The sequence below is a fragment of the Dipodomys spectabilis genome, unplaced genomic scaffold (assembly GCF_019054845.1).
Source record: "Dipodomys spectabilis isolate Male_0828 unplaced genomic scaffold, ASM1905484v1 ptg000163l, whole genome shotgun sequence".
Taxonomy (NCBI): Eukaryota; Metazoa; Chordata; class Mammalia; order Rodentia; family Heteromyidae; genus Dipodomys; species Dipodomys spectabilis.
Genome location: NW_024870840.1, coordinates 21,050,760 through 21,073,896, shown reverse-complemented (window position 1 = coordinate 21,073,896; position 23,137 = coordinate 21,050,760). Strand labels below are relative to the sequence as shown.

General features: G+C 42.4%; 3 protein-coding genes across 3 annotated transcripts in view; all 3 read left to right on the top strand.

Moving 5' to 3' along the window:
* Fam227a (family with sequence similarity 227 member A) overlaps positions 1-6,199 on the top strand; it is a 42,872-nt gene extending 36,673 nt beyond the window's left edge. Inside the window, 1 exon segment of the mRNA XM_042693054.1 lies at positions 5,539-6,199. Coding sequence (XP_042548988.1) covers positions 5,539-6,199 — 661 coding nt within the window.
* Positions 1-23,137, top strand: part of Josd1 (Josephin domain containing 1) — a 312,495-nt gene that overhangs the window by 68,464 nt on the left and 220,894 nt on the right. The gene's annotated exons all lie outside the window — the stretch shown is intronic.
* Positions 5,818-23,137, top strand: part of Dmc1 (DNA meiotic recombinase 1) — a 38,177-nt gene continuing 20,857 nt past the window's right edge. Inside the window, exons 1-6 of the mRNA XM_042693142.1 lie at positions 5,818-5,938; positions 7,272-7,348; positions 8,296-8,340; positions 10,913-11,059; positions 14,625-14,707; positions 23,065-23,117. Coding sequence (XP_042549076.1) covers positions 7,301-7,348; positions 8,296-8,340; positions 10,913-11,059; positions 14,625-14,707; positions 23,065-23,117 — 376 coding nt within the window. The 5' untranslated portion in view covers positions 5,818-5,938; positions 7,272-7,300. The remainder of the gene's footprint in view (positions 5,939-7,271; positions 7,349-8,295; positions 8,341-10,912; positions 11,060-14,624; positions 14,708-23,064; positions 23,118-23,137) is intronic.

The window sequence follows — 23,137 nt, the reverse complement described above, 5'->3', positions numbered from 1 at the left end:
CTTTAGATATTTTTGGTTGGAAAGTTTTTGTTTATTTGTTTGTTTTTCTTGTTGGTCTTGTGGCTTGAACTCAGGGACAGGGCACTGATCTCTTTTGCTGAAGGCTAGTGTTCTACCACTTTGACCATAGCTCCAATTCCAGTTTTCAGGTAGTTAATTGGAGAAGAGAGTCTCATGGACTTTCCTGCCTGGGCTGGCTTTGAGCTGCAATCCTCAGATCTCAGCCTCCTAAATAGCTAGGATTGGGCTGGGAATGTGGCTCAGTGGTAGAGCACTTGCTTTGCATGCCTGAGGCCCTGGGTTCAATTCCTCAGCACCACATAAGCAGAAAAAAAAAAAGCCGAAAGTGGCGCTGTAGCTCAAGTGGTGGAGCGCTAGCCTTGAGCTGAAGAGCTGAGGAACAGCGCCCAGGCCCAGAGTTCAGGCCCACAGCTGGACCAAAAAAAAGCTAGGGTTTTAGGCATGAGCCACCAATACCTGGCGGAAAACTAAAATTACTTAATTAATTACTTAATTAATTAATTTGCCAGTCCTGGAGCTTGATGAACTCAAAGCCTGGGCAATGTCCCTGAGCTTCTTTTTGCTCAAGGCTAGCACTCTACCACTTGAACCACAGCGCCACTTCTGGCTTTTTCTGTTCATGCAGTACTGAGGAAGTGAACCCAGGGCTTCATACATGCTAGGCAAGCACTCTACCACTGAGCCACATTCCCAGCCCAGAAAACTAAAATTTAAAATGTTATTAGTTTAGTAAGTTAAACATTGATTTTTAAAAACTGTTTGGCTCACACTTTTCTTGTATATACTTCTTTTTTTTTGGGGGGGGGGGGTCCGGTCGTGGGGCCTGAACTCTGGGCCTGGGCGCTGTCCCTCAGCTCTTCAGCTCAAGGCTAGCGCTTGAGCCACAGTGCCACTTCCGGCTTTTTTTTCCCCTGCTTATGTGGTGCTGAGGAATCGAACCCAGGGCCTCAGGCATGCAAGGCAAGCACTCTACCACTGAGCCACCTTCCCAGCCCCTTGTATATACTTCTATGTGAATAGAATCTGCTGTACCTTTCAGCTTTGAGTGACAGATGGTGAGTAAATGGATAGTATAAAGAAGGGGCGTGACCACAGTCTGTTCTTGCCAATTTCTTTGAAAATGAGCTGCATAGCCCATTGAGGTAACCATCCATGAGCACCAGGTGACAGTGGAATGACACCTGAGCCATGTCATTATGATTATGAAGAAGCTTCTTCCTAAGACTTTTAATATATATATATATATCTTTAAGTAGTTGTACAAAGAAATTACCATTCAACAAAGCAGTTTACGAATATAATGTCCAGGGACATTTTTAGGAAAAGTGTAAAATATAGTTTTCTAAAACCTACTAGTAAAAGTTGTTTTTGTGGATTTTCTTTTTCTTTCTTTTTCTTTGTGTGTGTGTGTGTGTGTGTGCACATGCTCTCATTCTGAGCCTGGCACTCAAGACCTGGGCCCATTCCCTTAGCTTTTTCACTCAAGGCTGTCACTCTGCCACTTGAGTCACAGCTCCACTTCTAGCTTTTTGCTGGGTAATTGAAGATAAGAGTCTTCTAGACTTTCCTGCCAGGCTGGCTTCGAACAGTGGTCCTCAGATCTCAGCCTCCTGAGTAGCTGGGATTACAGCTATGAGCTACTGGTGCCCTGCTGTTACTAATGGTTGACTAGGGGGAATAGAGGTTTGATATATAAAACTTACCTTCTGTAACAGTGTAGTTACTGACAGAACTTCTTGGCAATGGCTTCCCAGGCCCCAGTTCCTCACAGATTGAGGGTCAACTGATCAACTGTGCATGCAGATCCTACCACAGCAAAATAACCCCAAAACATGAGACTTGGGGTTTAGATGGATAGAATAGCAGATATATTTGCCCTTCTCTGCACAGCAGGGTGAGGTGGGGTGGCACACCTCCTATATGGAGGGCAGTGAAAGTCCCAGGTCTTCACAACTCCTCAAACATAAGCAAAGGTCTCTCAGAGAAGAGGAGAAGGTATTTTATTAACTTTAGAATGTGAGCAAATGACTCTGGACAAAATATAAAATCTCTCTCCAGAGCAATTCACATACTCTTAATATCCAAGATTTGGTGTTCATTCATAAAGCCCACATTATGTTGAAAGGCAAGAGCATTCATGGAGAATAAGTTTTCATTCAGGGGAGAGGAGCAGGAACACTTAAAATTGACAGTGTACTTACCTAGAATCTTCAGAAGGGTCGGGGTCTTGTTTCTTGTTAAGTTCCCAGCATCCAACACCTAGAATAGTCTGATAAATAGTAGGGAATCAAATAGAGAATCAATTTTCTTTTTTTTTTAATTAAAAAAAATTTTTTTGGGGGTCCAGTCGTAGGGCCTGAACTCTGGGCTTGGGCGCTGTCCCTCAGCTCTTCAGCTCAAGGCTAGTGCTCTACCACTTGAGCCACAGCGCCACTTCTGGCTTTTTTCTTTTTGCTTATGTGGTGCTGAGGAATCAAACCCAGGGCCTCAGGCATGCAAGGCAAGCGCTTTACCACTGAGCCACCTTCCCAGTCCCGAGAATCAATTTTCTGAATGAGGTAAATATGTTTAAGTGGATATCTACCAGTCTTTTTTTTTTTTTTCTTCTGGTACTGGGGGTTGAACTCAAGGTCTTATGTGCTAGTTTAGCTTTTTTTTTTTTTCCTTAAGGCTAGCACTCTACCACTTAAGCCACAGCTCCATTTCTGACTTTTTGTGGTTAATTAGAGATAAGAGTCTCCAGGGTGGCTTTAAATTTGGATTTTAAGATCTCAGCCTCCTTGAGTAGCTAGCATTACAGGCATGAGCCATGGGCTCCCAGTGAAATTATGATGAGTCTTCATTTCTCTAGTAAAATATTTCTCAAGAGTAACACCGCAAGAATGTATATATCCCCAGGAATTTGAGGAAGCCCACTCCCCTGTCACCATGTTCCTCTAGTCGGCGATAAGCTTGTTGTCCACAGAGTGGCAGTAAAGCGTAACAGTTTAAAATTGTGCTAGATCTTTTTTTTTTTTTTTTTGGGGGTCCGGTCGTGGGGCTTGAACTCTGGGCCTGGGCGCTGTCCCTCGGCTCTTCAGCTCTTCAGCTCAAGGCTAGCGCTCTACCATTAGAGCCACAGCGCCACTTCTGGCTTTTTTCTTTTTGCTCATGTGGTGCTGAGGAATTGAACCCAGGGCCTCATGCATGCAAGGCAAGCGCTCTACCACTGAGCCACCTTCCCAGCCCAGGATTTTCTTAATTGGGCAGGTTATAGTATCTAGTTACTAGCTGACATGGAAGCTACAGCCTGCCATGCTCTCTGCATCTTGGATAGGAAAGTAGCACTTTGCTATGTGGGATTTTTTAAAATTATGGTTTCCAGGTTTTAAGTAGTACTTAATTTTTTTTTCTGAGCTGGAGGTCTGGCTCTGTGTTCGAGGGCCTGTCTAACAAGTGTGAGACCCTGAGTTCAAAACCCCATACCACCCCCCCACTCCCCTTCACAAGATTTTTCTTCCTTATTTTCTACTAGGACTTTTGTTACTATTTGGATTTAATTTTTTGATCCATCTGGAGCATATTTTGGCATAAGGTGTGAAGTATTGTTCCAATTTTGCTTTTCTTCCAGATGGTTCCATCATCCCAGTACCATTCACCGAACTCATCATTTTCTCAGCAGTTTGAAATGCTACCTTCACCATATTCAGAATTTTTGTATGATATGAAAGACTGAATATATTTTTTGCCCTGATTTGACTGGAAAGGTCTTCATATGCACAGCATTAATTAAATCCTCCAGAGTTGGTTGTTGTTTAAATATTTTTAAGCTAGGCATTGGTGGCTCACGCTTGTAATCCTTGCTACTCAGGAGGCTGAGATTTGGTTTGAAGCCATCCTGGGGCAGGAAAGTCCATGAAACTCTTATCTCCAATTAACCACCAGAAAACCAGAAGTGGTTCTGTGGCTCAAAGTGGTAGAGTGCTAGACTTTAGCAAAAGAGCTCAGGGATAGCACTCAGGCCTTGAGTTCAAGTCCTACCACTGACAAAAAAACGTTTTTTTGAAATTTTTTTATTGTGAAAATACTGTATACAGGGGTTACAATTATATGGGCAAGGTAATGAGTACCTTTCTTATCAAGCATTGTTGCCTCCTCCTTTGTTTCCCCTTCCCATCCTTTCCCCTCTCCCACCCCCACCCAAAAAAATTAAGGTTTAGCTGACTGTTGATGGCTTACACCTATAATCCTAGCTACTCAGCAGTCCATGATCCTGGTTCAAAACCAGCCTGAACAAAAAGCCATGGGACTCTTATATCCAATTAACAACCCAAAAAGCTGAAAGTAGAGCTGTGGCTCAAGTGGTAGAATGCCAAGCCTTGACAAAAAAAGTTAAAGGATAGCACCCAGGCCCTGAGCACAAGAGAAAGTACGGGCGCGCACACACACACACACACACACACACACACACACACACATTTTATATAACCATCAATATGATATCCCAGCAGAATTTTTATCCTCACTTCATGAATTTGTCATTAACAATCTCATTGCAGTTTCTTTTTTCTAAGTGTATTGCACACAACTCTCAAATATTATGAACATTTCTCTCTCCCAGCTGTCACTACAGCAAACTACATATGTTACATTTCCCTAAATGGGCTTGTTGTACTCTTTGCAGTTCTTCATCTAACAAGTCGTTCAAAAGTTACTATAATTATTTTAGGTGAGGACTCCTGTAAGCGCCTATCATCGCATCCAGTGCCTCCCAAAATGGGCATTAATTTCCATTTAACAAGGAGGACAGGCTATGTTTTTGGAAAATAACAGATTTTAAAGAGCTATGGCACTTATTTGTGGTCTCTCTAAACAATCGCCTTGGGAAAGGAGAGAATCCTACAAAATGCCAGCTGCTCGATTGTGGACTTTTTTTTTTCAATTCCAGCAAAATGATGCAGAAAGGAATGCGGGGGGGGGGGGGGAGTTGCTTTGTACTTTGAACCTGAGAACTGTTTGCACAGATATCCATCCAAGATATATGGCTGCCACCCTCAACAGATGCTCTTTCAAAGGTTTCCCGACTATCTTCAACATGTGTGTTTCCATTTCGGGGGACAAGGGTGAAGCTGAAAGAAATGGCCTTGCTAGCACGACCGGCCCACAAATTATTTTAAATGGCACCAAAATATGTTTAGCTTTTGTAGTCTATTTAAAACTACTCGTTAGGAGGAGGAAAAATGACTCTCCATGATGAATGGCCCTCGGGTAATTCAATCACAGAAAGCAGACTGGCAAACAGGGAGAGGCGGAAGGAAATTAGGAACTTTGAGGTATAAAATCTGTTATGGATAGCTCAAAGAGGAACTGTCTTGGGCAGGGGAAAAGGACCCATATTGACCTCCTCACCAGAGGTTCTGCTTGGGTTAAGCATCTGAGGACATCCTCTGGCCAGGGCCAGCATCCCTGCTGGGCCTCTAGGACCACCTGCCTTAGGAGCATTTCCCTGGTTCCAGCACCTGTCTTTCTCTCTTCTAGCACCAAGACTGGGCCCTCTCTAGTCAGCACCATCCTCCAGAACGACCTTCCCGCATCCCAGGGTTCCTCCCAGCACCGTTCTTTCGCAGCTCCACTTGGCCCTGGGGGCCCGCTTCCGCCCCGCCCCCAGCGCCCCGCCCCCTGCGCCCCGCCCCCTGCGCCCCGCCCCCTGCGCACGGCGCACGGCCCCGCCCCTCAGAGCCCCACCCCTTCTGCACTCGGCGCTCGCCCCGCCCCTAGCGTGGTCAGGCGCTCGGAGCCGGCGGGTTTGGCGCCAAACGGTTCGGTCTTCGACGCGCGAGTCGCCAGAGCCGCGTTCTCAGTCGGAATACTGGGCCCACCGCGGAATCCCGAGCAGGGTTCTGAGAGATTCGCCTTAAAGACCCTGAGGGGAGGCCAGGTGCGAGGAGAGGCAGCAGGGAAATCGAGGCCCCTGAGGAACCCGAGGGAAGCTCCGGGGCGCCCCCTGGCGATTGGGGCCCCGGCGCTGCTGTCCTCCCTGAATGAGCCCGAGTCCGGCCGGGACGGGGGTCCCAGCCTCGTGCCGGTCAGGGAGGCCCAGCGAGGCCCGGCGAGGCCGTCCGAGCCCCAGGCCGCTGGGAGTCACTTGGTAGAACACCTCGGGAACCCTGTTTATACCCCGGGGAGAAGAAGTGGATGACGTTTCCCGAAGACAGCCTGTGGAACTTGGGGTGGTTTAGCTGAGGGACGATGTTCTAGAAGATTCCATTCAAACGGTGCCTCCATTGCGCCTTTCCTTCCCCCCACCTCCCGCTTTACTGATTTTTGCCCCCTTTGAGCAGGCTTCTACTTGGGACTGTGGTATGAAATGAGGGAATAGAACAGAATGAGTTTATTAAGTGAGCATGATTGGTGCCTTCAAGCTTGTTTTAAAAGCAAAATTCCACAATGTTGAATCAGTTAAAGATCTTGTTAGGGCCTTTCATTCCCAACCTTTTAGTATTGAGTCTTCACCATATTTTTACAAAATCATAAAAGTTTTAAATACTGTATAACAAAAAAAGTGTGTGTGTGTGTGTGTGTGTGCATGCGCCAGTCCTGGGACTTGTACTCAGGGCTTGGGCACTATCCCTGAGCTTTTGTGCACAAGGTTGGCGTTGTACGACTTGAGCTTTTTGGTGAGTAATTGTTGATTAGGGCCTCTTGTACTTTCCTGCCCAGCTTGAAACTGATGGATTACAGGTGTGAGCCACTGGTGCCCAGCTAACCAATATTTTAAAGAAGTGAATTATCAGAGCTCCCATTCACAGCAAGAAGAAATACATTAATTGCATATAAGAAAAATAATCTTTTTGTTGAGGTTAGACTAAGCTTGAGGTACCAAGAGAAGATACAAGGAAGAATGACACAATGTCAGTGTTTGAGAAGTTGTTAAATATGATCTTGAAAAGTTAATACCTCCCAAAAAGCAATAAAATTATTTCCATAGTTATGATTAAGTGTGCAAAAGGAAATCAAGATATAAAAAGGTCATTAGTGTTGAGGAAAGAGAAACTTAAGTTGTGCCCATCCTAGTCCCTGCCCCAGCATACATAAGAAATAATGCCACAAGTATAGTCAAAAAGATAGACCAGGCCAATGCTTCCAAAAGATATAATGTCCTTTCCTGATCACTGGTGACTTTGAAATGAAATCAGAGGCATCTCAACAAAGGTGTTTTGTTTTTCTTTCCTGTATGAACTACAACTACTTAATATTTCTTATTTTCCCAGAATTGGTTGTTTTTCTGCTCCCTCTCAACATGAAGGAGGATCATGTACAGGAAGAATCAGGATTCCAGGATGAAGAGGTATGACTACAAAGTCTGAGAGATATGGAGACATTTAGTCATTCCACAAAAATCAAATTCCTTTATCTGATATTTTTAGAAACTGAAGGTAGAAATCTGACATAGGTATATATTATAAATATGTAACAAATTGTTTGGCAAGGGGTGCTACTTAACAAATGGTTTAAAGTGATTTTTGTTAGTTTTGTTTTTGTGAGGCAAGGGATAGAACCTTTGGTCTGATTTATCTTAGGCAAATGCTGTGTTACAAAGCCACATCCCAGTCCTGTATTTAAGTATTATAAATACATTGGTTAGTATGACCTTACTGGTACCCTTGCACCCTGTTATATAGCAGCAGTCTGAACCTTAGAAAAATAAGATCAAGAGCTAGAGAGGAATAAGGTTGAGAAAACATTTCAAATAGGTAAAATATTGTTCCACTGCTTTGGATAAAGTTTTTTGTTGTTGTTGTTGTTTTTGTTTTTGTTTTTTTTGGTCGGTCATGGGGCTTGAACTCTGGGCCTGGGCGCTGTCCCTCAGCTCTTCAGCTCAAGGCGAGCACTCTACCACTTGCGCTATAGCTCCATTTCCAGTTTTCTAGTGGTTTTATTGGAGATAGGAGTCTCACGATCTTTCCTGCCTGGGCTGGCTTGGAACCACAATCCTCAGATCTCAGCCTCCTGAGTAGCTAGGATTACAGGCGTGAGCCACCAGCGCCCGGCTGGATAAAGTTTTTTTTTAATTTTTAGAAAGCTATGGAAAAAGGATTGGCTAACCAAACTTACAATATTGGTGTTATATGTAGCAATGCAGTTGAAAAAAAAAATTAGTGCTTCCACCTCAGTCTGCCTACACAAGTAGAATTAAAGGTATTTTTAAAGTGACTCAGTAATGAATTAACTCTTTAAAAATGCAAAACAGTTGGATATGAATAAAAACTCCATTTTCTGTTGCATTTCATTTAGGAGTCTTTGTTTCAAGACATTGACCTATTACAGAAACATGGAATTGTAAGTAGTTTTTCAACTTAAATTATCCAACTCAGAGTTTCTCAACATTGGCCTTATTAGCATTTGGGACTGGGTAAATCTTTGTTTCATATGGCAGGTTTATCTTCTGCATTGGAGTTGGTCCCAAGATGTGAGAGAGAGTGCATTGAGAAAGTAAAAAGGCAGCTAGAACCAGTCTTTTCTTGTTGTTTTTCCAGTACTAGGGTCTAAACTCAGGACCTTATGCTTGCTAGGCAGGTGCTCTTAACACTTAAGTCACATCCCAGCCCTTTTAGGTTTTAATTACTATTATTTTTTTTTTTTTTTTGGTCCAGTCATGGGGCCTGAACTCTGTGCCTGGGTGCTGTCCCTCAGCTCTTCAGCTCAAGGCTAGCGCTCTACTACTTGAACCACAGTGCCACTTCTGGCTTTTTTCTTTTTGCTTATGTGGTGCTGAGGAATCAAACCCAGGGCCTCATGCATGCAAGGCAAGCGCTCTACCACTGAGCCATCTTCCCAACCCCGCTTTTAATTATTTTTAAGATACAATCTTGGAGGTTTTTTTTTTTTTTGGTTTTGTTTTGTTTTTTGTTTTTCTCATGGACTTCAGTCCTCCTATTTATACTTCCCACATAATGGGGTAGACAGGTACATGCCACCAGCACAGCGCTGTGTTGGTTGAGATGAGATCATGCAAACTTTTTGCCTAGACTAGCCTCAAATCTTGATTCTCCCACTTTCTGCCTCCTGAGTAGCTAGTATTACAGGCATGAAAAACTGCTTGGCTTAGATCCAGTCGTGCACAGAGTATAATCTATTAAGGAGACTTAATGACAGAGTGTGGTCTGCACAGCAGCATTACCAAGATTTATTTATTTATTTATTTTTGCCAGTCCTAGGGCTTGAATTCAAGGCCTGGGCACTGTCCTTGAGCTTTTTTTTTTTTTTTTTTTGGGGGGGGGGTCCGGTCGTGGGGCTTAAACTCTGGGCCTGGGCACTGTCCCTCAGCTCTTCAGCTCAAGGCTAGTGCTCTACCACTTGAGCCACAGCATCACTTCCGGCTTTTTTCTTTTTGCTTATATGGTGCTGAGGAGTTGAACCCAGGGCCTCATGCATGCAAGGCAAGCGCTCTACCACTGAGCCACCTTCCCAGCCCCTGTCCTTGAGCTTTTTTTGCTCAAGATCAGCACTCTACCACTTGAGCCACAGAGCCACTTCAAGATTTTTCTGTTTGTGGTACTGAGGAATCAAACCCAGGGCTTCATGCATGCAAGACAAGCACTCTACCACTAAGCCACGTTCCCCGCCCAATTACCAAGATTTTTGAGTCACATTATTGACTCAGACAAATGCTTTCAATCCAGAATGTATTTGTTTGCCTTAAGCTAATATCAAAGAGGCATATTCCAAGGTCTACTCTTAACGGTCCACATACCATTCTAACAATTTGATCTTTATACTATACTGGGAAATTCTACTGGAAAAACTAATGTCACTCTGAGGCAGTCATGACAGTTAAAACTCAAGATGGCTGCGATCATGTCAGACCATTTCCCTTTCTCTACTCAGTAGCACCCTTCCAAAACTATCACTGAAAACTGTCAAGAGCCTCAGGTTCAGAATAGGTCCTAATAGAGAATGACTGATTAAACTGGAAGTTCAGAACTCTCAGTAGAGCTAATCCCTGTTGTTGTTGTTTTTTCAAGTCAAACATTATTGGACAGATACTGCTTCCATTAACAGAAAACTTAGTTTTGTCGGTTAATGGATGCAAATGATGGCAGAAACACCAATTTTGAAAAAAAGACTAGATGGATTTCAGTGGCTATCACCTATGCCATCTTTTATTTTTCTGGTTCTGGGGCTTGAACTCAGGGCCTGGGAACTGTCCTTGAGCTTCTTTTGTTCAAGGAGATCACTCTACCACTTGAGCCACAGTGCCACTTCTGCCTTTTTTTTTTGTTTGTTTGTTTCAGTAGTTTATTTGAGATAAGAGTCTCACGGAGTTTCCTGTCTGGCTGGCTTTGAATCCTAATCCTCAGAATTCAGCCTCCTAAGTAGCTAAGATAATAGGCAAGAGCCACCAGGAATTGGCCTATGTTATCTTCTGAAGTTCATGTTTAATCTCTTTCCATTGATTTTTGAAAACAGAAGCATGAGAAACTCCCAGTCTTTTGGTGATGTAGTTATTTGCATTTTCTAGAGGCAGAAGGGGGAAAAACTTTAAAAAATTTAGAGGAACATATTGGTAATGAAGTTCTATAGAAGGAAGGAGCTGAACTGAGGGGGTGAATGTGTGCTAAATTTGTTAGTTTTTCCACCAACAGACTTTTCTTTTGAGTTCCTTGTTACATTGCCATGGTCTCACTAACATTCTTAGGAAATCAGGGCACAGCCAGAACATTTGGCAGCCTGCTGGGTATGTTCTACTCAGATATTTCCAGAACATTTGTCTATGTGGTGGGTGGGTTCCACCTGATTGCCTGTATAAAGATGGCATTATGATGGAAGGATGGACTGGAAAGCACATGACATAGTGTGAAAGCCTTTCAGACTGGCCTTTAATCAACCTGTGTTATCCTTTTATTTACAGAATGTGGCAGACATTAAGAAACTAAAATCAGTAGGAATCTGTACCATCAAAGGGATACAAATGACAACAAGAAGAGCACTCTGCAACATCAAAGGGCTCTCAGAAGCCAAAGTGGATAAGATTAAAGAGGCAGCCAACAAACTTATTGTGAGCTAGACACATCCTTGACTATTCTAGCTCAGAAGGGCCTAGTGAATCTTTGTAACCTTTCTCATTATGAACATTATGAATGTTATCCTGTTCTGGTAGGAAGACTCAAGAGTCCTGTAGATCACAACATTATTCTGTCCTTGTTAACATTTTATCACTTCATTTCCAAAGCAAGAACTGTTTATGAAACCTTGAGGGGTTTATAAAAGATAGGGATTTAAACACCTAGAATAGGGCTGGGAATGTGGCTTAGTAGTAGAGTGCTTATAGTATACATGAAACCCTGGATTTCCTCAGTACCACATAAACAGAAAAAAGCCATAAGTGTGTTGTGGCTCAAATGTTAGAGTACTAGCCTTGAAGGACAGTGCCCAGGCCCTGAGCTTAAGCCCCAGGACTGGCAAAAATAAATACCTAGAATGCTAATTAAGGTAATTTTTTTCCAAAACTTTGTCTTCTTTATACTTTTTCTGTTCTTCCTCCTCTTTTTTTTTTTTTTTTTTGTTGTTGTTTTGGGTTTTTATTTGGTTGGCCGAGGGGTTTGACTTTGGCCTGGGCACTGGCCCTCAGCTCTTCAGCTCAAGGCTAGTGCTCTACCACTTAAGCCACAGTGACACTTCCCGCTTTTTCTGTTTGTATGGTGTTGAGGAATCGAACCCAGGTCCTCATGCATGCAAGGCAAGCACTCTACCACTGAGCTACCTTCTTAGCCCTCCTCCTCCTTTTTTTCCTTCTTCTCTTTGTTGGTCCTCGGGCTTGAACTCAGTGCCTATCCCTGAGCTTTTTTTACTCAAGGCTAACATTCTACCACTTGCACCACATCTCCACTTATGGCTTTTTGATGGTTAATTGGAGAATCCGATAGACTTTTCTTCCCAGGCTGGCTTTGAACTGAGATCCTCAGATCTCAGCCTCCTGAGTAGCTAAGAATACAGACATGAGCCACTGGCACCTGGCTACCTTCTTTTTACTGAGTTTTTACCTGCCTCCTCCTTAGTTCTACCTTGTCTTCTCAACCATATCTATGACTGTGATGAAGCACTTGGTATCAAAGAAATAGTACTCTCTTAGTATAGGCCAACTGAAGACTAGCAGCAGTCTACACGGGTGCAGTTTGAATAAATATGACTATGAATATGCTCATTGATGCAACCTTCCAGTTGGGGCACAGTAAGTAGCCCATGTAGCTGCTAGGAAAAAGTAGGCTGCTTTGGGGGGGGGGGGGGTCCCTAGAGATACCAGCTCTGTAAATAGTAACATGCAAAAGTCACCAAGTCTCTCTCTTTATAGATCAACCTCCTTTATATTTCTCCATTTCTGGGTTCATACCAACTAGTCTGGTCCAGCTGTCTTCATGAACAGCCAATTGGCTTTCTTCTTCAGAAGCAGTCAAGCAGGAAAGTATTGCAAGTGGCATTGTGGGCCTGAATTTGGAAAGGACCCCGCTGAGCTTCTGAGAATGCAGCCTAGTTGCTCAGGCACTGTACCCCAGTGGCCAGTTCCTCAACTGCTGAAGTGTTGAAGCCCAACAGAAGTACCCAACATTTGGGAAACTGCTACTTCATGGCTCTTAGACATTAGTCTTTATTTCTTTGGAAATGAAATCTCATTATCAAAGAAAAGAAACCCTCTTTCACTCAAACATCCTTTTTCTGCACCCATGAGTCTGATCTCTAAGCTAAAGGTGGTCCTGGGTTTGCTCTTCCCTCTCCCAAGTTGAGAACCACTGTAATAGCATGAAACAACAAAGCAGGCACACATTGCACCACATGGGGCTCCATTTTCATTAATTTCCCTACATCAGCGGTAGTTCACTTAGCAAATGAGTTGTAAAATGCTGTTATATCACAGTGAAAACTGAAATTTCTGTGCTTTTTTTTAGTTTTTAGCATTTCTGTTAAGTATTTGTACAAAGGGGTTACAATTTCACAGGTTGGGTTATGAATACAATGCTTCTTGGTCACCTCTTTCATTCTTCCCCATTTTCCCCTCTCACCCCTACCCTCAAGTTACATAGTTCATATTTTATATAATGTATATTGAGTATAAAAACAATATTTTCTCACCCCTACTCCCTCCATTCCTGTGCCCCCCACTTTGCCCACCCCCTAAAAAATGTTCTCACTTCCTGGTATTCATTTTGATAAATAGTCCTTTAGTTGTTCAGAATTGCACCTTTGGAGATCTGAAGATGGTAGTTCAAAGCCCAGGCAGGAAAGTCCGTGAGACTCTTATTTCCAATAAACCATCAGAAAACCAGAAGTGGAGCTGTGGCTCAAATGATAAGAGCATTGACCTTGAGCTGAAATGCTCAGGGACAGCACCCAGGCCCAGAGTTTAAGACCCATGACTTACAAGCAAAAAAAAAGATGCCTTTGGATTCCTCCCTTAGTATGTCCTGCTTTAGTTCATGTATAAATGAATTGAACCCTGTAGGTTATCATGCATATTTGTACTTTAGATCTAGCCTCTACATAGAAAACATGTACCGTCTGACTTACGTCACTTAACATGATTTGTTTTAGATACATCCATTTTTCTGAAAGTGACATATATTATTCGTTCTAATGGATGACTAACTTCCATTTTGTATATGTAACACAGTTGCTTGATTCATTCTTCCATTGTAGAGCATCTAGGCTGTTTCCATAACTTGGCTATTGAAATAGTGTAATGCTCTGGGTAGATGCCCATTTATTGATTGGGTTATTAATTTGGGGGAGGGTAGTTTATTGAGCTCCTTATATATTTTAGGCTTTGTCTGGTGTTTAACTAGTAAAGATCTTCTTCCAGTCTGTTGGCTATCTTTTTAGTCTAGTAATTATGTTCTTTGTTTTGTAGAAACCTTTTTGTTTGATGTAATACCATTTGTCAAATCTCTTTCCTATTTGCTGTGACCCTGGGACTCTTCAAAAAGTTCCTGCCTATGCCTATAAAGTTCTAATGTTTCTCTTATTCCCTCTTGTAGTAGCTTCAAAGTTTCAAGTCTGAATTTAAGGTCTTTGATACATTTTGAGTTGATATTGGTACAGTGTGACAGACAGGGATCCAATTTTAGTCTTCTACATTTGGATGCCCAGTTTTCCCAACACCAATAATTTCTGTGCTTTTTGAAACATCTGGAGTTGGAAAAAAATTCTGCTGAATAAAATCAACTGACTCCTTCAATAAAACACTGTACTGCTTTGTGCCACAAATCTGTCTCATTTACTTTTCACAGGTACCCTATAAAGAGACATATTACTATACTCATTAAACCTAACATAGAAAGCTAAAGTACAGCAAGATTAAGTAGCTTACCCCTTATCATACAACTATATAAGTATATACTATACATTATGAGTTGTATTAGTTTGAACTTAGTTTGCTATAGTTTGCTATAGTTTGAACTTACATGGGAGAGAGCAGTTCTGTGTGTTTTAAACCAGAATCCGATATTGCCTTTGAAGATAAAGGCAACAAGAGATGACCTTGATCATTGAGCATGTAGTTTTTGGCAGCATTTGACATTGTAACCATCACTTTATGCTCTTTTTTAACCTGTCCTATTATCTTTCCATAGGAACCAGGATTCTTAACTGCATTTGAATATAGTGAAAAGAGGAAGATGGTTTTCCATATCACCACTGGAAGTCAGGAATTCGAGTGTGTATTTCACATTTTTTTTGCAAATTCTTTATTGTGATTAATTACATAATTTCACAGTATTGTGGTATAGTGATGCTTAAAGTCACAAATACATTCTAACTTTCATGGGACAAATTGTCTGTTGTGGTCTATAAAGTGTATGAGTTCTATGAGACTTTGACAATAGTTATTTCTTCCACATTGGGTCATATGTACATTCCTTTCCTTTTGCATAGCATCAGCTGTTCCCTCTTTCCCACTCGTTCCCTCCCTCCCATCACTGCCATTGAGTTGCCTAGTTCATTTTGATCAATGTCCAGTACAGCCGATGGGTCCCGCTGTTGTATGTTTTTCCCTGATTCCCTCTAGTTCTGTGTCCTCCTCCTACTTTTACTCCTACTTTTACTCTGATGTGCACATATGTACCGTATATGTGATCAGCAGCATAGGGTTATTTAGTAGTGATTCAACCAGATGAGTGGAGGTCCTTTGTTTCTCAAGTCTTGTTAACTTTGTCATATCACCTTACATTATGGATTTAACATCCACTTATCAGGGAGACCATGTGTCATTTGGCTCTTAGCTCTTGGCTTACCTCACTCAACATGATTTCTTCTAGTTCCATCCATTTCCCTGCAAATGCCATTATTTTGTCCTTTCTTTTCTTTTTGGTCAGTCGTGGGGCTTGAACTCTGGGCTTGGGTGCTATCCCTCAGCTCTTCAGCTCAAGGTGCTATCCCTTCAGCTCTACTGCTTGAGCCACAGTACCAATTCTGGTTTTCTAGTGGTTAATTGGAGATAAGAGTCTCACAGACTTTCCTGCCTAGGGTGGCTTTTGAATCATGAACCTCAGATCTCAGCCGCCTGAGTAGCTAGGATTATAGGCTTGAGCACCGGGGCCCGGCTTGTTTTGTCCTTTCTAATGGCTGCATAATATTCCATTGTGTATAGATCCCACAATTTTTGGATCCATTCATCTGTGGTGGGGCATCTGGATTGTTTCCATATCCTGGCTATTGTGAACAGTGTTGCAATAAACAAGGAGGTGTATGTGTCCTGGTTCCTATTGTTCAGGATAGATGCCTAGGAATGGTATGGCTGGGTCATAGGGGAGGTCAATATTTAGCTTTCTGAGGACCTCCAGACTGCTTTCCAAAGTGGTTGTATAAGTGTACATTCCCACCAACAGTGTAATAGGGTTCCTCTTTCTCTGCATTCCCTCCAGCATTTGTCATTGGCTGACTTGAGGATGTGGGCCATTCTGACTGGGGTAAGGTGGTATCTCAGGGTTGTCTTTATTTGCATTTCCTTTACAACAAGGGATGGTGAACATTTCCTCATGTGTTTCTTTGCCATTTATTTTTTGGGGGAGGTCCAGTCGTGGGGCCTGAACTCTGGGCCTGGGTGTTGTCTCTCAGCTCTTCAGCTCAAGGCTAGCACTCTACCACTTGAGCCACAGCGCCACTTCCGGCTTTTTTCTTTTTGCTTATATAGCGCTGAGGAATTGAACCCTAGGGCCTCAGGCATGCAAGGCAAGTGCTCTACCACTGAGCCACCTTCCCAGCCCCTCTTTGCCATTTTTATCTCTTCTGTGTCTCACATTTTTTTAAACCACTAAGCACAATCTTTGAATACCATGTAACTTTTCCTCTTTGCGTTGTTTTGCCCAAAATGTCCACTATAATTGCCAGAAATAGATATCTCTTTTGAAATAGTTTGTAGGTTTGTTTTTCCACCTAAAGGCAAAGTGCAAATTCTAGACTGCTTTTAAGCCTGAGTTCAGTTTTTCCCAAGACATTCAGACCCAACATATAAATAGTTTCTGATTTAGCTATTTTAATCTGTAAACTTTTTTTTCCAGTGCTAGTCTTGAGGCTTGAACTCAGGGGATAGTTATTGTCATTGAGCTTTTGTGTTCAAGGCTAGTACTCAACCACTTGTGCCATAGTTCTACCTCAGGCTTAGCAGTTAATTGAAGATAAAAGTCACATGGGTTTTCCTGCCTGGGCTAGCTTCAAACCATAGTCCTCATATCTCAGTTTCCTGAGTAGCTAGGATTGCAGGCATAAGCCACTGGTGCCCGGTACAAACCAATTTTTATTTATTTATTTATTTATTCATTTGCCAGCCCTGAAGCCTGAAATCAGGGCCTGGGCACTGTTCCTGAGCTTCTTTTGCTCAAGGTTTGCACTCTACCACTTGAATCATAGCACTATTTCTGGCCTTTTCTATTTCTGTGGTACTGAGGAATGGAACCCAAGGCTTTATGCACGCTAGGCAAGCACTCTACCACTAAGCCACAGTCTCAGCCCCAAATCCTTTTTTTTTTTTTTTTTTTTTTTTGCCATTCTTGGGTCTTGAACTCAGTGCCTAGGAGACTGTCCCTGACCTTTTGTTCATGGCTAGCGCTCTACCACTTGAGCCACAGCGCCACTTCTGGCTTTTTCTGTTTATGTAGTACTGAGGAATCAAACCCAGGGTTTCATGCATGTTAGGCAAGCACACTACCACTAAGCCACATTCCTAGTCTTGAAAACCATTTTTAAAAAATCAAGTTAACTTTTCATTTCTTTTTCCACTGAAGACTTGGTTTTACTATGCTGTCTAAAGAAAGTTACTGTTTCAGTTAGAGTGGTAGTCAAAAACAATTAGAAAAAAAAGAATAGCTCTCCAAAATATTCATGAAAACTCTTGCTCCATAAAATACTGTAAGAAAAGGAATTTTAGAATCAAATCTTGCTCCATTTGGATGTCTAATAGGCAACTGATATTTCACAAGTGCAAAAGTCAAGTTTCAGATCTCTGCTCCAAATCTGCTCCTGCTGTAGGTCCCTCATGTCAGATCTTTTTTTCTGGTGGTGGTGGGGGAGGCAGTGATCAGTGCTGTGATTTGAACTCAGGCCTTGCACTTTTTTGTGTGAAAATACAATACAGAGCGGTTACAATTACATGGGCAAGATAGTGAGTACATCTCTTATCAAGCATTGTTGCCTCCTCCTTTGTTTCCCCATACCATCCCTTCCCCTCTCTACCCCCCACGCCCAAGGCCTTCCATTTTCTAGGCAGGAGCTCCAATATTTGAGACATGCCTCTGGTACCTTTTTCTTGTTTCCCTCTCCCTCCCCCCCCCCTACTCCCCCGTATACTGGGGCTTGAACTCAAGGCCTCAGTTTTTTGTACTCAAGGCTGGTGCTCTACTACTTGAGCCACAGCTCCAGCTTTCTGGTAGTTAACTGGAGAAAAGAGTCACATGGACTCTTCTGCCCAGGCTGGCCTTGAACTTTAATCATCAGAACTCAGCCTCCTGAATAGCTAGGATTACAGGCATGAGTCACAGGTGCCCTGCTACTGAATGTATCTGGCAATTTAAAAGTAGTGAAGTTCAGGGTACACAAGCTATAGCAGGCCATAGCCAACCAGCCATAGGGTTGGAGGGGGTTCTTTTAAATAGGAGAAGTCTACATAGCCAGGCACTGGTGGTTTATGTCTGCAATTCTAGCTAGCCAGCCTAGTCAGCAAAGTCCATGAGACTCTCCTCTCCAATTAACCACCAAAGAGCTAGAAGTAGAGATGTGGTTCAAGTGGTAGAATGCTAGTCTTGAGCAAGAAACTCAGGGACGGTGATCAGGCCCTGAGTTCAAGCCCCAGGACTAGCACACACAAAAGGAAAAGCCTGTGTAAAGATTTTTGTTTTTTTTTTTGGGGGGGTGGTCCAGTTGTGGGGTCTGAACTCTGGGCCTGGGCGCTGTCCCTCAGCTCAAAGCTAGCACTCTACCACTTGAGCTACAGCGCCATTTCCGGCTTTTTTTTTCTGCTTATGTGGTGCTGAGGAATCGAACTCAAGGCCTCATGCGTGCAAGGCAAGCGCTCTACCACTGAGCCACCTTTCCAGCCCACCTGTGTAAACTTTTAAAAACAAATGTTGGGGCTGGGAATGTGGCTTCATGGTAGAGTGCTTGCCTAGCATGCATGAAGCCCTGAATTTGATTCCTTAGTACCATATAAACAGAAAAAGCCAGAAGTAGCGCTGTGGCCCAAAGTGGTAGAGTACTAGCCTTGAGCAAAAGAAGCTCAGGGACAGTGCCCAGACCCTGAGTTCAAGCTCCAGGTGACAAATAATAAAATTAAATAAATAAAACCAAATGTTACAGGAGTCTCTTAAAGGAGTTGATGTTAGTTTAGTGACTAAGACAGCCATTCCTAGACATGTCTTCTTTTTTTAGTTTTTGGGTCCGATCGTGGGGCCTGAACTCTGGGCCTGGGCGCAGTCCCTCAGCTCTTCAGCTCAAGGCTAGCACTCTACCACTTGAGCCACAGTGCCACTTCAGGCTTTTTCCTTTTTTGCTTATGTGGTGCTGAGGAATTGAACCCAGGGCCTCATGTATGCAAGGCAAGCACTCTACCACTTGAGCCACAGCGCCACTTCCGGCATTTTTCTTTTTTGCTTATGTGGTGCTGAGGAATCAAACCCAGGGCCTCATGTATGCAAGGCAAGCACTCTACCACTGAGCCACTTTCCCAGCCGTAGACATGTTTTCTTGTATAAGCACTCCTATTCTTGAGGAAGTTTTTACAATTCTTTCTGTAGGAACATCTTGAGATAAATCTTGTTTCAAGCATGTATATATAAGGGCTTCTTTTTCATGGACTTCTTCAACTCACAAGAGCTGATCTTGTGATCTCATAAACTCTTGTTTGAATATGACATAGTGACTGCATTTTGGTCCTGGCAACTTTCATAATTTCCATTTAGAATTTCATTAGTCTTAATCATTTGTTAACAAGCAGAATCTTCTCAGATTCTTAAATACGTTTTGTAAGTGCAATGAACTTAGAAGTACATAAATAAAATAAATTTTCAGATGTTGTTTATAAACCTGGTGTCATCTTACAAATTGTAATCAATATCATTCAGTCTTCCAGAGGTTATTCTGTTAGTCTAATAAGACCAAATCTCTATATTTTAAAAGTTTTTAAACACCAAGTATGTACAGATTATTGCCAAATTTACTATGAAAACACTGTGGTTTTGTTTCTCTATGTTTAAATTGCCTTTGATCTAATTCTAAATTTTCTTGGGTTTCACAAAGGAAATGATTATATTTCCCCGAATAATTTGGGGTATCCTCTAGGAATAATTTAAGGAAACCTTTTCAATGCATTGATAGGGCATAGTAACCAGAAATTTTGTCTAATACTTTCTAGAGCTGTTGCTTTCAGGGTGATTTTTCCCAAGATTAAGAGGGATAAACAGAACTTTCTTTAATAGTTGCCTGACTTAAGAGACATCCAAGGAGACTGGAGGCATGGTACAGTGCTATTCCACCAATGACGAAGCCCCTGAGTTCAAACCCCTGTACCAAAGAGACTGAGAGAGAGAGGAGAGATGAGAGGAGGAGGAGAGAGAGGCAGGAGAGAAGAAAGAGAAGAGACTTAGCTATTCAGGCGGCTGAGATCTGAAGATCTCAGTTCTAGGCCAGCCTGGGCAGAAAAATTTTCTAAACTCTTATCTCCAAAATAACCAGCAAAAAGAAAGGCAGGAGGTATGGCTCAAGTGATAGAGCACCAACTGACCACTGAATTTAGACCACAACACCATAAGATCCCTGAAAGCCTGTACTTCAAATGGGTTGAATTCTCAACCCTTGCCCTTTCGATTCAAATTATGCAGGTCAGTGTCTAGACTTTTTTTTTTTTTTTTTTGGGGGGGGTGGTCCAGTCGTGGGGCCTGAACTCTGGGCCTGGGCACTGTCCCTCAGCTCTTCAGCTCAAGGCTAGCGCTCTACCACTTGAGCCACAGTGCCACTTCCGGCTTTTTTTTTCTGCTTATGTGGTGCTGAGGAATCGAACCCAGGGCCTCATGCATGCAAGGCAAGCACTGTACCACTGAGCCACCTTCCCAGCCCAGTGTCTAGACTTTTTTAAATTGCAATACGCAGCCCATTCTAAATTTATAACTTCCAAAATTGCTTCAATTTACATTTCAATTATTCTTTTAAATTAGGTAAATATTTGTTCTCTTAAGGTTTTGTCTGATTTGTGATTACATTCCAAATGACATGCAAATTGAAACTGCAAAAGGTTTTTAAATACTTCTATCAGTTCTTAGCACACAATGTTTATTGTATTTAATGAGTGGATGAATGAAATTATGACTTAAATTTAATTCTTTTCATATCAAGAATATCCATTGCACTAAAGGGCTACAGGTTTGGCTCAAATAGTAAAGTGCCTGCCTAGCCAATGCAAGGACCTGATTTCAAACCCCAGTACCAGAAAAAAAAAAAAATCCATTGCACAAAAGCATGGGTTATCAATTTAATACATACTGTTATTCTTCTGTTAGCATTTTCTTTTCTTTCTACTTTTTTTTTTTTTTTTTTTTTTGGTCATGGGGCTTGAACTCAGGGCCTACGCTGCTGTCCATGAGCTCTTTTGCTCAAGGCTAGTGCTCTAACACTTAGAGCCACAGAGCCACTTTCAGTGCTTTGAGTGGTTAATTGGAGATAAGAATCTTTTTTGGGGGGTGGAGGGGTCTGGTCCTTGGGCCTGAACTCTGGGCCTGGGCGCTGTCCCTCAGCTCTTCAGCTCAAGACTAGCGCTCTACCACCTGAGCCACAGCGCCACTTCCGGCTTTTTTTCTTTTTGATTATGTGGTGCTGGGGAATTGAACCCAGGGCCTCATGCATGCAAGACAAGCACTCTACCACTAAGCCACTTTCCCAGCCTCGAGATAAGAATCTTAAGGGGATTTTTCTGCCCCAGCTAGCTTCAAACTGCACGATAGATCTTAGCCTCCTGATGAATTACAGGTGTGAGCCCTGTTTGTCTCTCTGAGCTTGGCTTACCTCACTTAATGTGATTTGTTCTAGGTCCAAACATTTACCTACAAATGACATAACCTTATGCTTTTTTGTTTTTTTCTGCCAGTCTTGGGGCTTAAACTCATGGCCTAGGCATTGTCTCTGAGCCTCTTTGTGTTCACAGCCAATGCTCTACCACTTGAGCCACAACACTACTTCTGTCTTTTTCTGAGCCATTTATTGGGGATTAGTCTCATGGATTTTCTTGCATGGACTGGCTTCTAGAAAACCATGATCCTCTCAGATCTCAGCCTCCTTCTAATGGGTTAGTAAAATCCCTTTGTATATATGTAGCACTTTTAATTAATCTATTCATCTATTGTAGGATGTGTGGGCTATTTATATAACTTGGTAATTGTGAATAGTGCAGCAATAAACATGAATATGCAAGTGTCTTTACCATATCCTGGCATGTAATGTTCTGGGTACATGCCCTAGAGTGGTATGGCTGGGTCATATAAAGTTCTATGTTTAGTTTTTTTATTGTTGTTTGGTTTGTTTCTGTTGGTCCTGGGGCCTGGGTGCTGTCCCTCAGCTCTTCAGTTCAAGGCTAGTGCTCTACCACTTGAGCCACAGGGCCACTTATTGTTTTCTGGTGGTCTATGGAGATAAGAGTCTCACAGACTTTCCTGCCCAGGCTGGCTTTGGACTGTGATCCTCAGATCTCAGCCTCCTTAGTAGCTAGGATTACAGGCGTGAGCCATCGGCACCTGCCTATTTTTAGTTTTTTGAGGAACCTCCAAACCACCGTTCATATTCCCACCAGCAGTGCAATAGGATTCCTTTTTCCCCACATCCCAGCCAACATCTAGTATTTGTTTTTCATATCCTCCTCAGCATATTAAAAAATTAATAGTAAATTGATTTTTTGAAACATTGTGCCAGGTGCTGGTGGCTCATGCCTGTAATCCTAGCTATGCGGGAGTTTATCTGAGGATCTCAGCTCAAAGCCAGGAAAGTTCATGAAACTCTTAGCTCCAATAAACCACCAGAAAACCAGAAGTGGCACTGTGGTGCAAAGTGGTACAGTACTAACTTTGAGCAAAAGAGCTCAGGAACAGTGATCAGGCCCTAAATTCAAGCCCCATGACCAACAAAAAAAGAAACATTGTCTCTGCAGAATTTGAAAAACCTAATTAATAATTATGACAACTGAAATGGAGATATAACTCAGTGGTAGAGTGCTTTCCTACCATGCACATGGCCCTAGGTTTAATCCTCAACCACCACAAGAACAATAACAAAAATCCCAAGATCATATATTCTGATTCGATTCAAAAAAATAGAGTACCTAAGACCTTATTAACTGATCTGTTATAAGTATCCAGAAGAAGAGCTGGGTTTTGTTGCTTTCTTTACCTAGCTGCCCATTCAGAGTAGAACCTGTGATCTGAACAAGTGTTATTTGTCCAGGTAAGAATTACACAGATAGATTGATGCTAGGTTACTTACAGAAATTCTTCTTTCTTGGTATAACTGTCCCTGTTGCTAATGCTTTATTTTTATTTCCAGTAAGTTGCTTGGAGGTGGAATTGAAAGCATGGCAATAACAGAAGCCTTTGGAGGTAGGTAGAACCTTAATTTT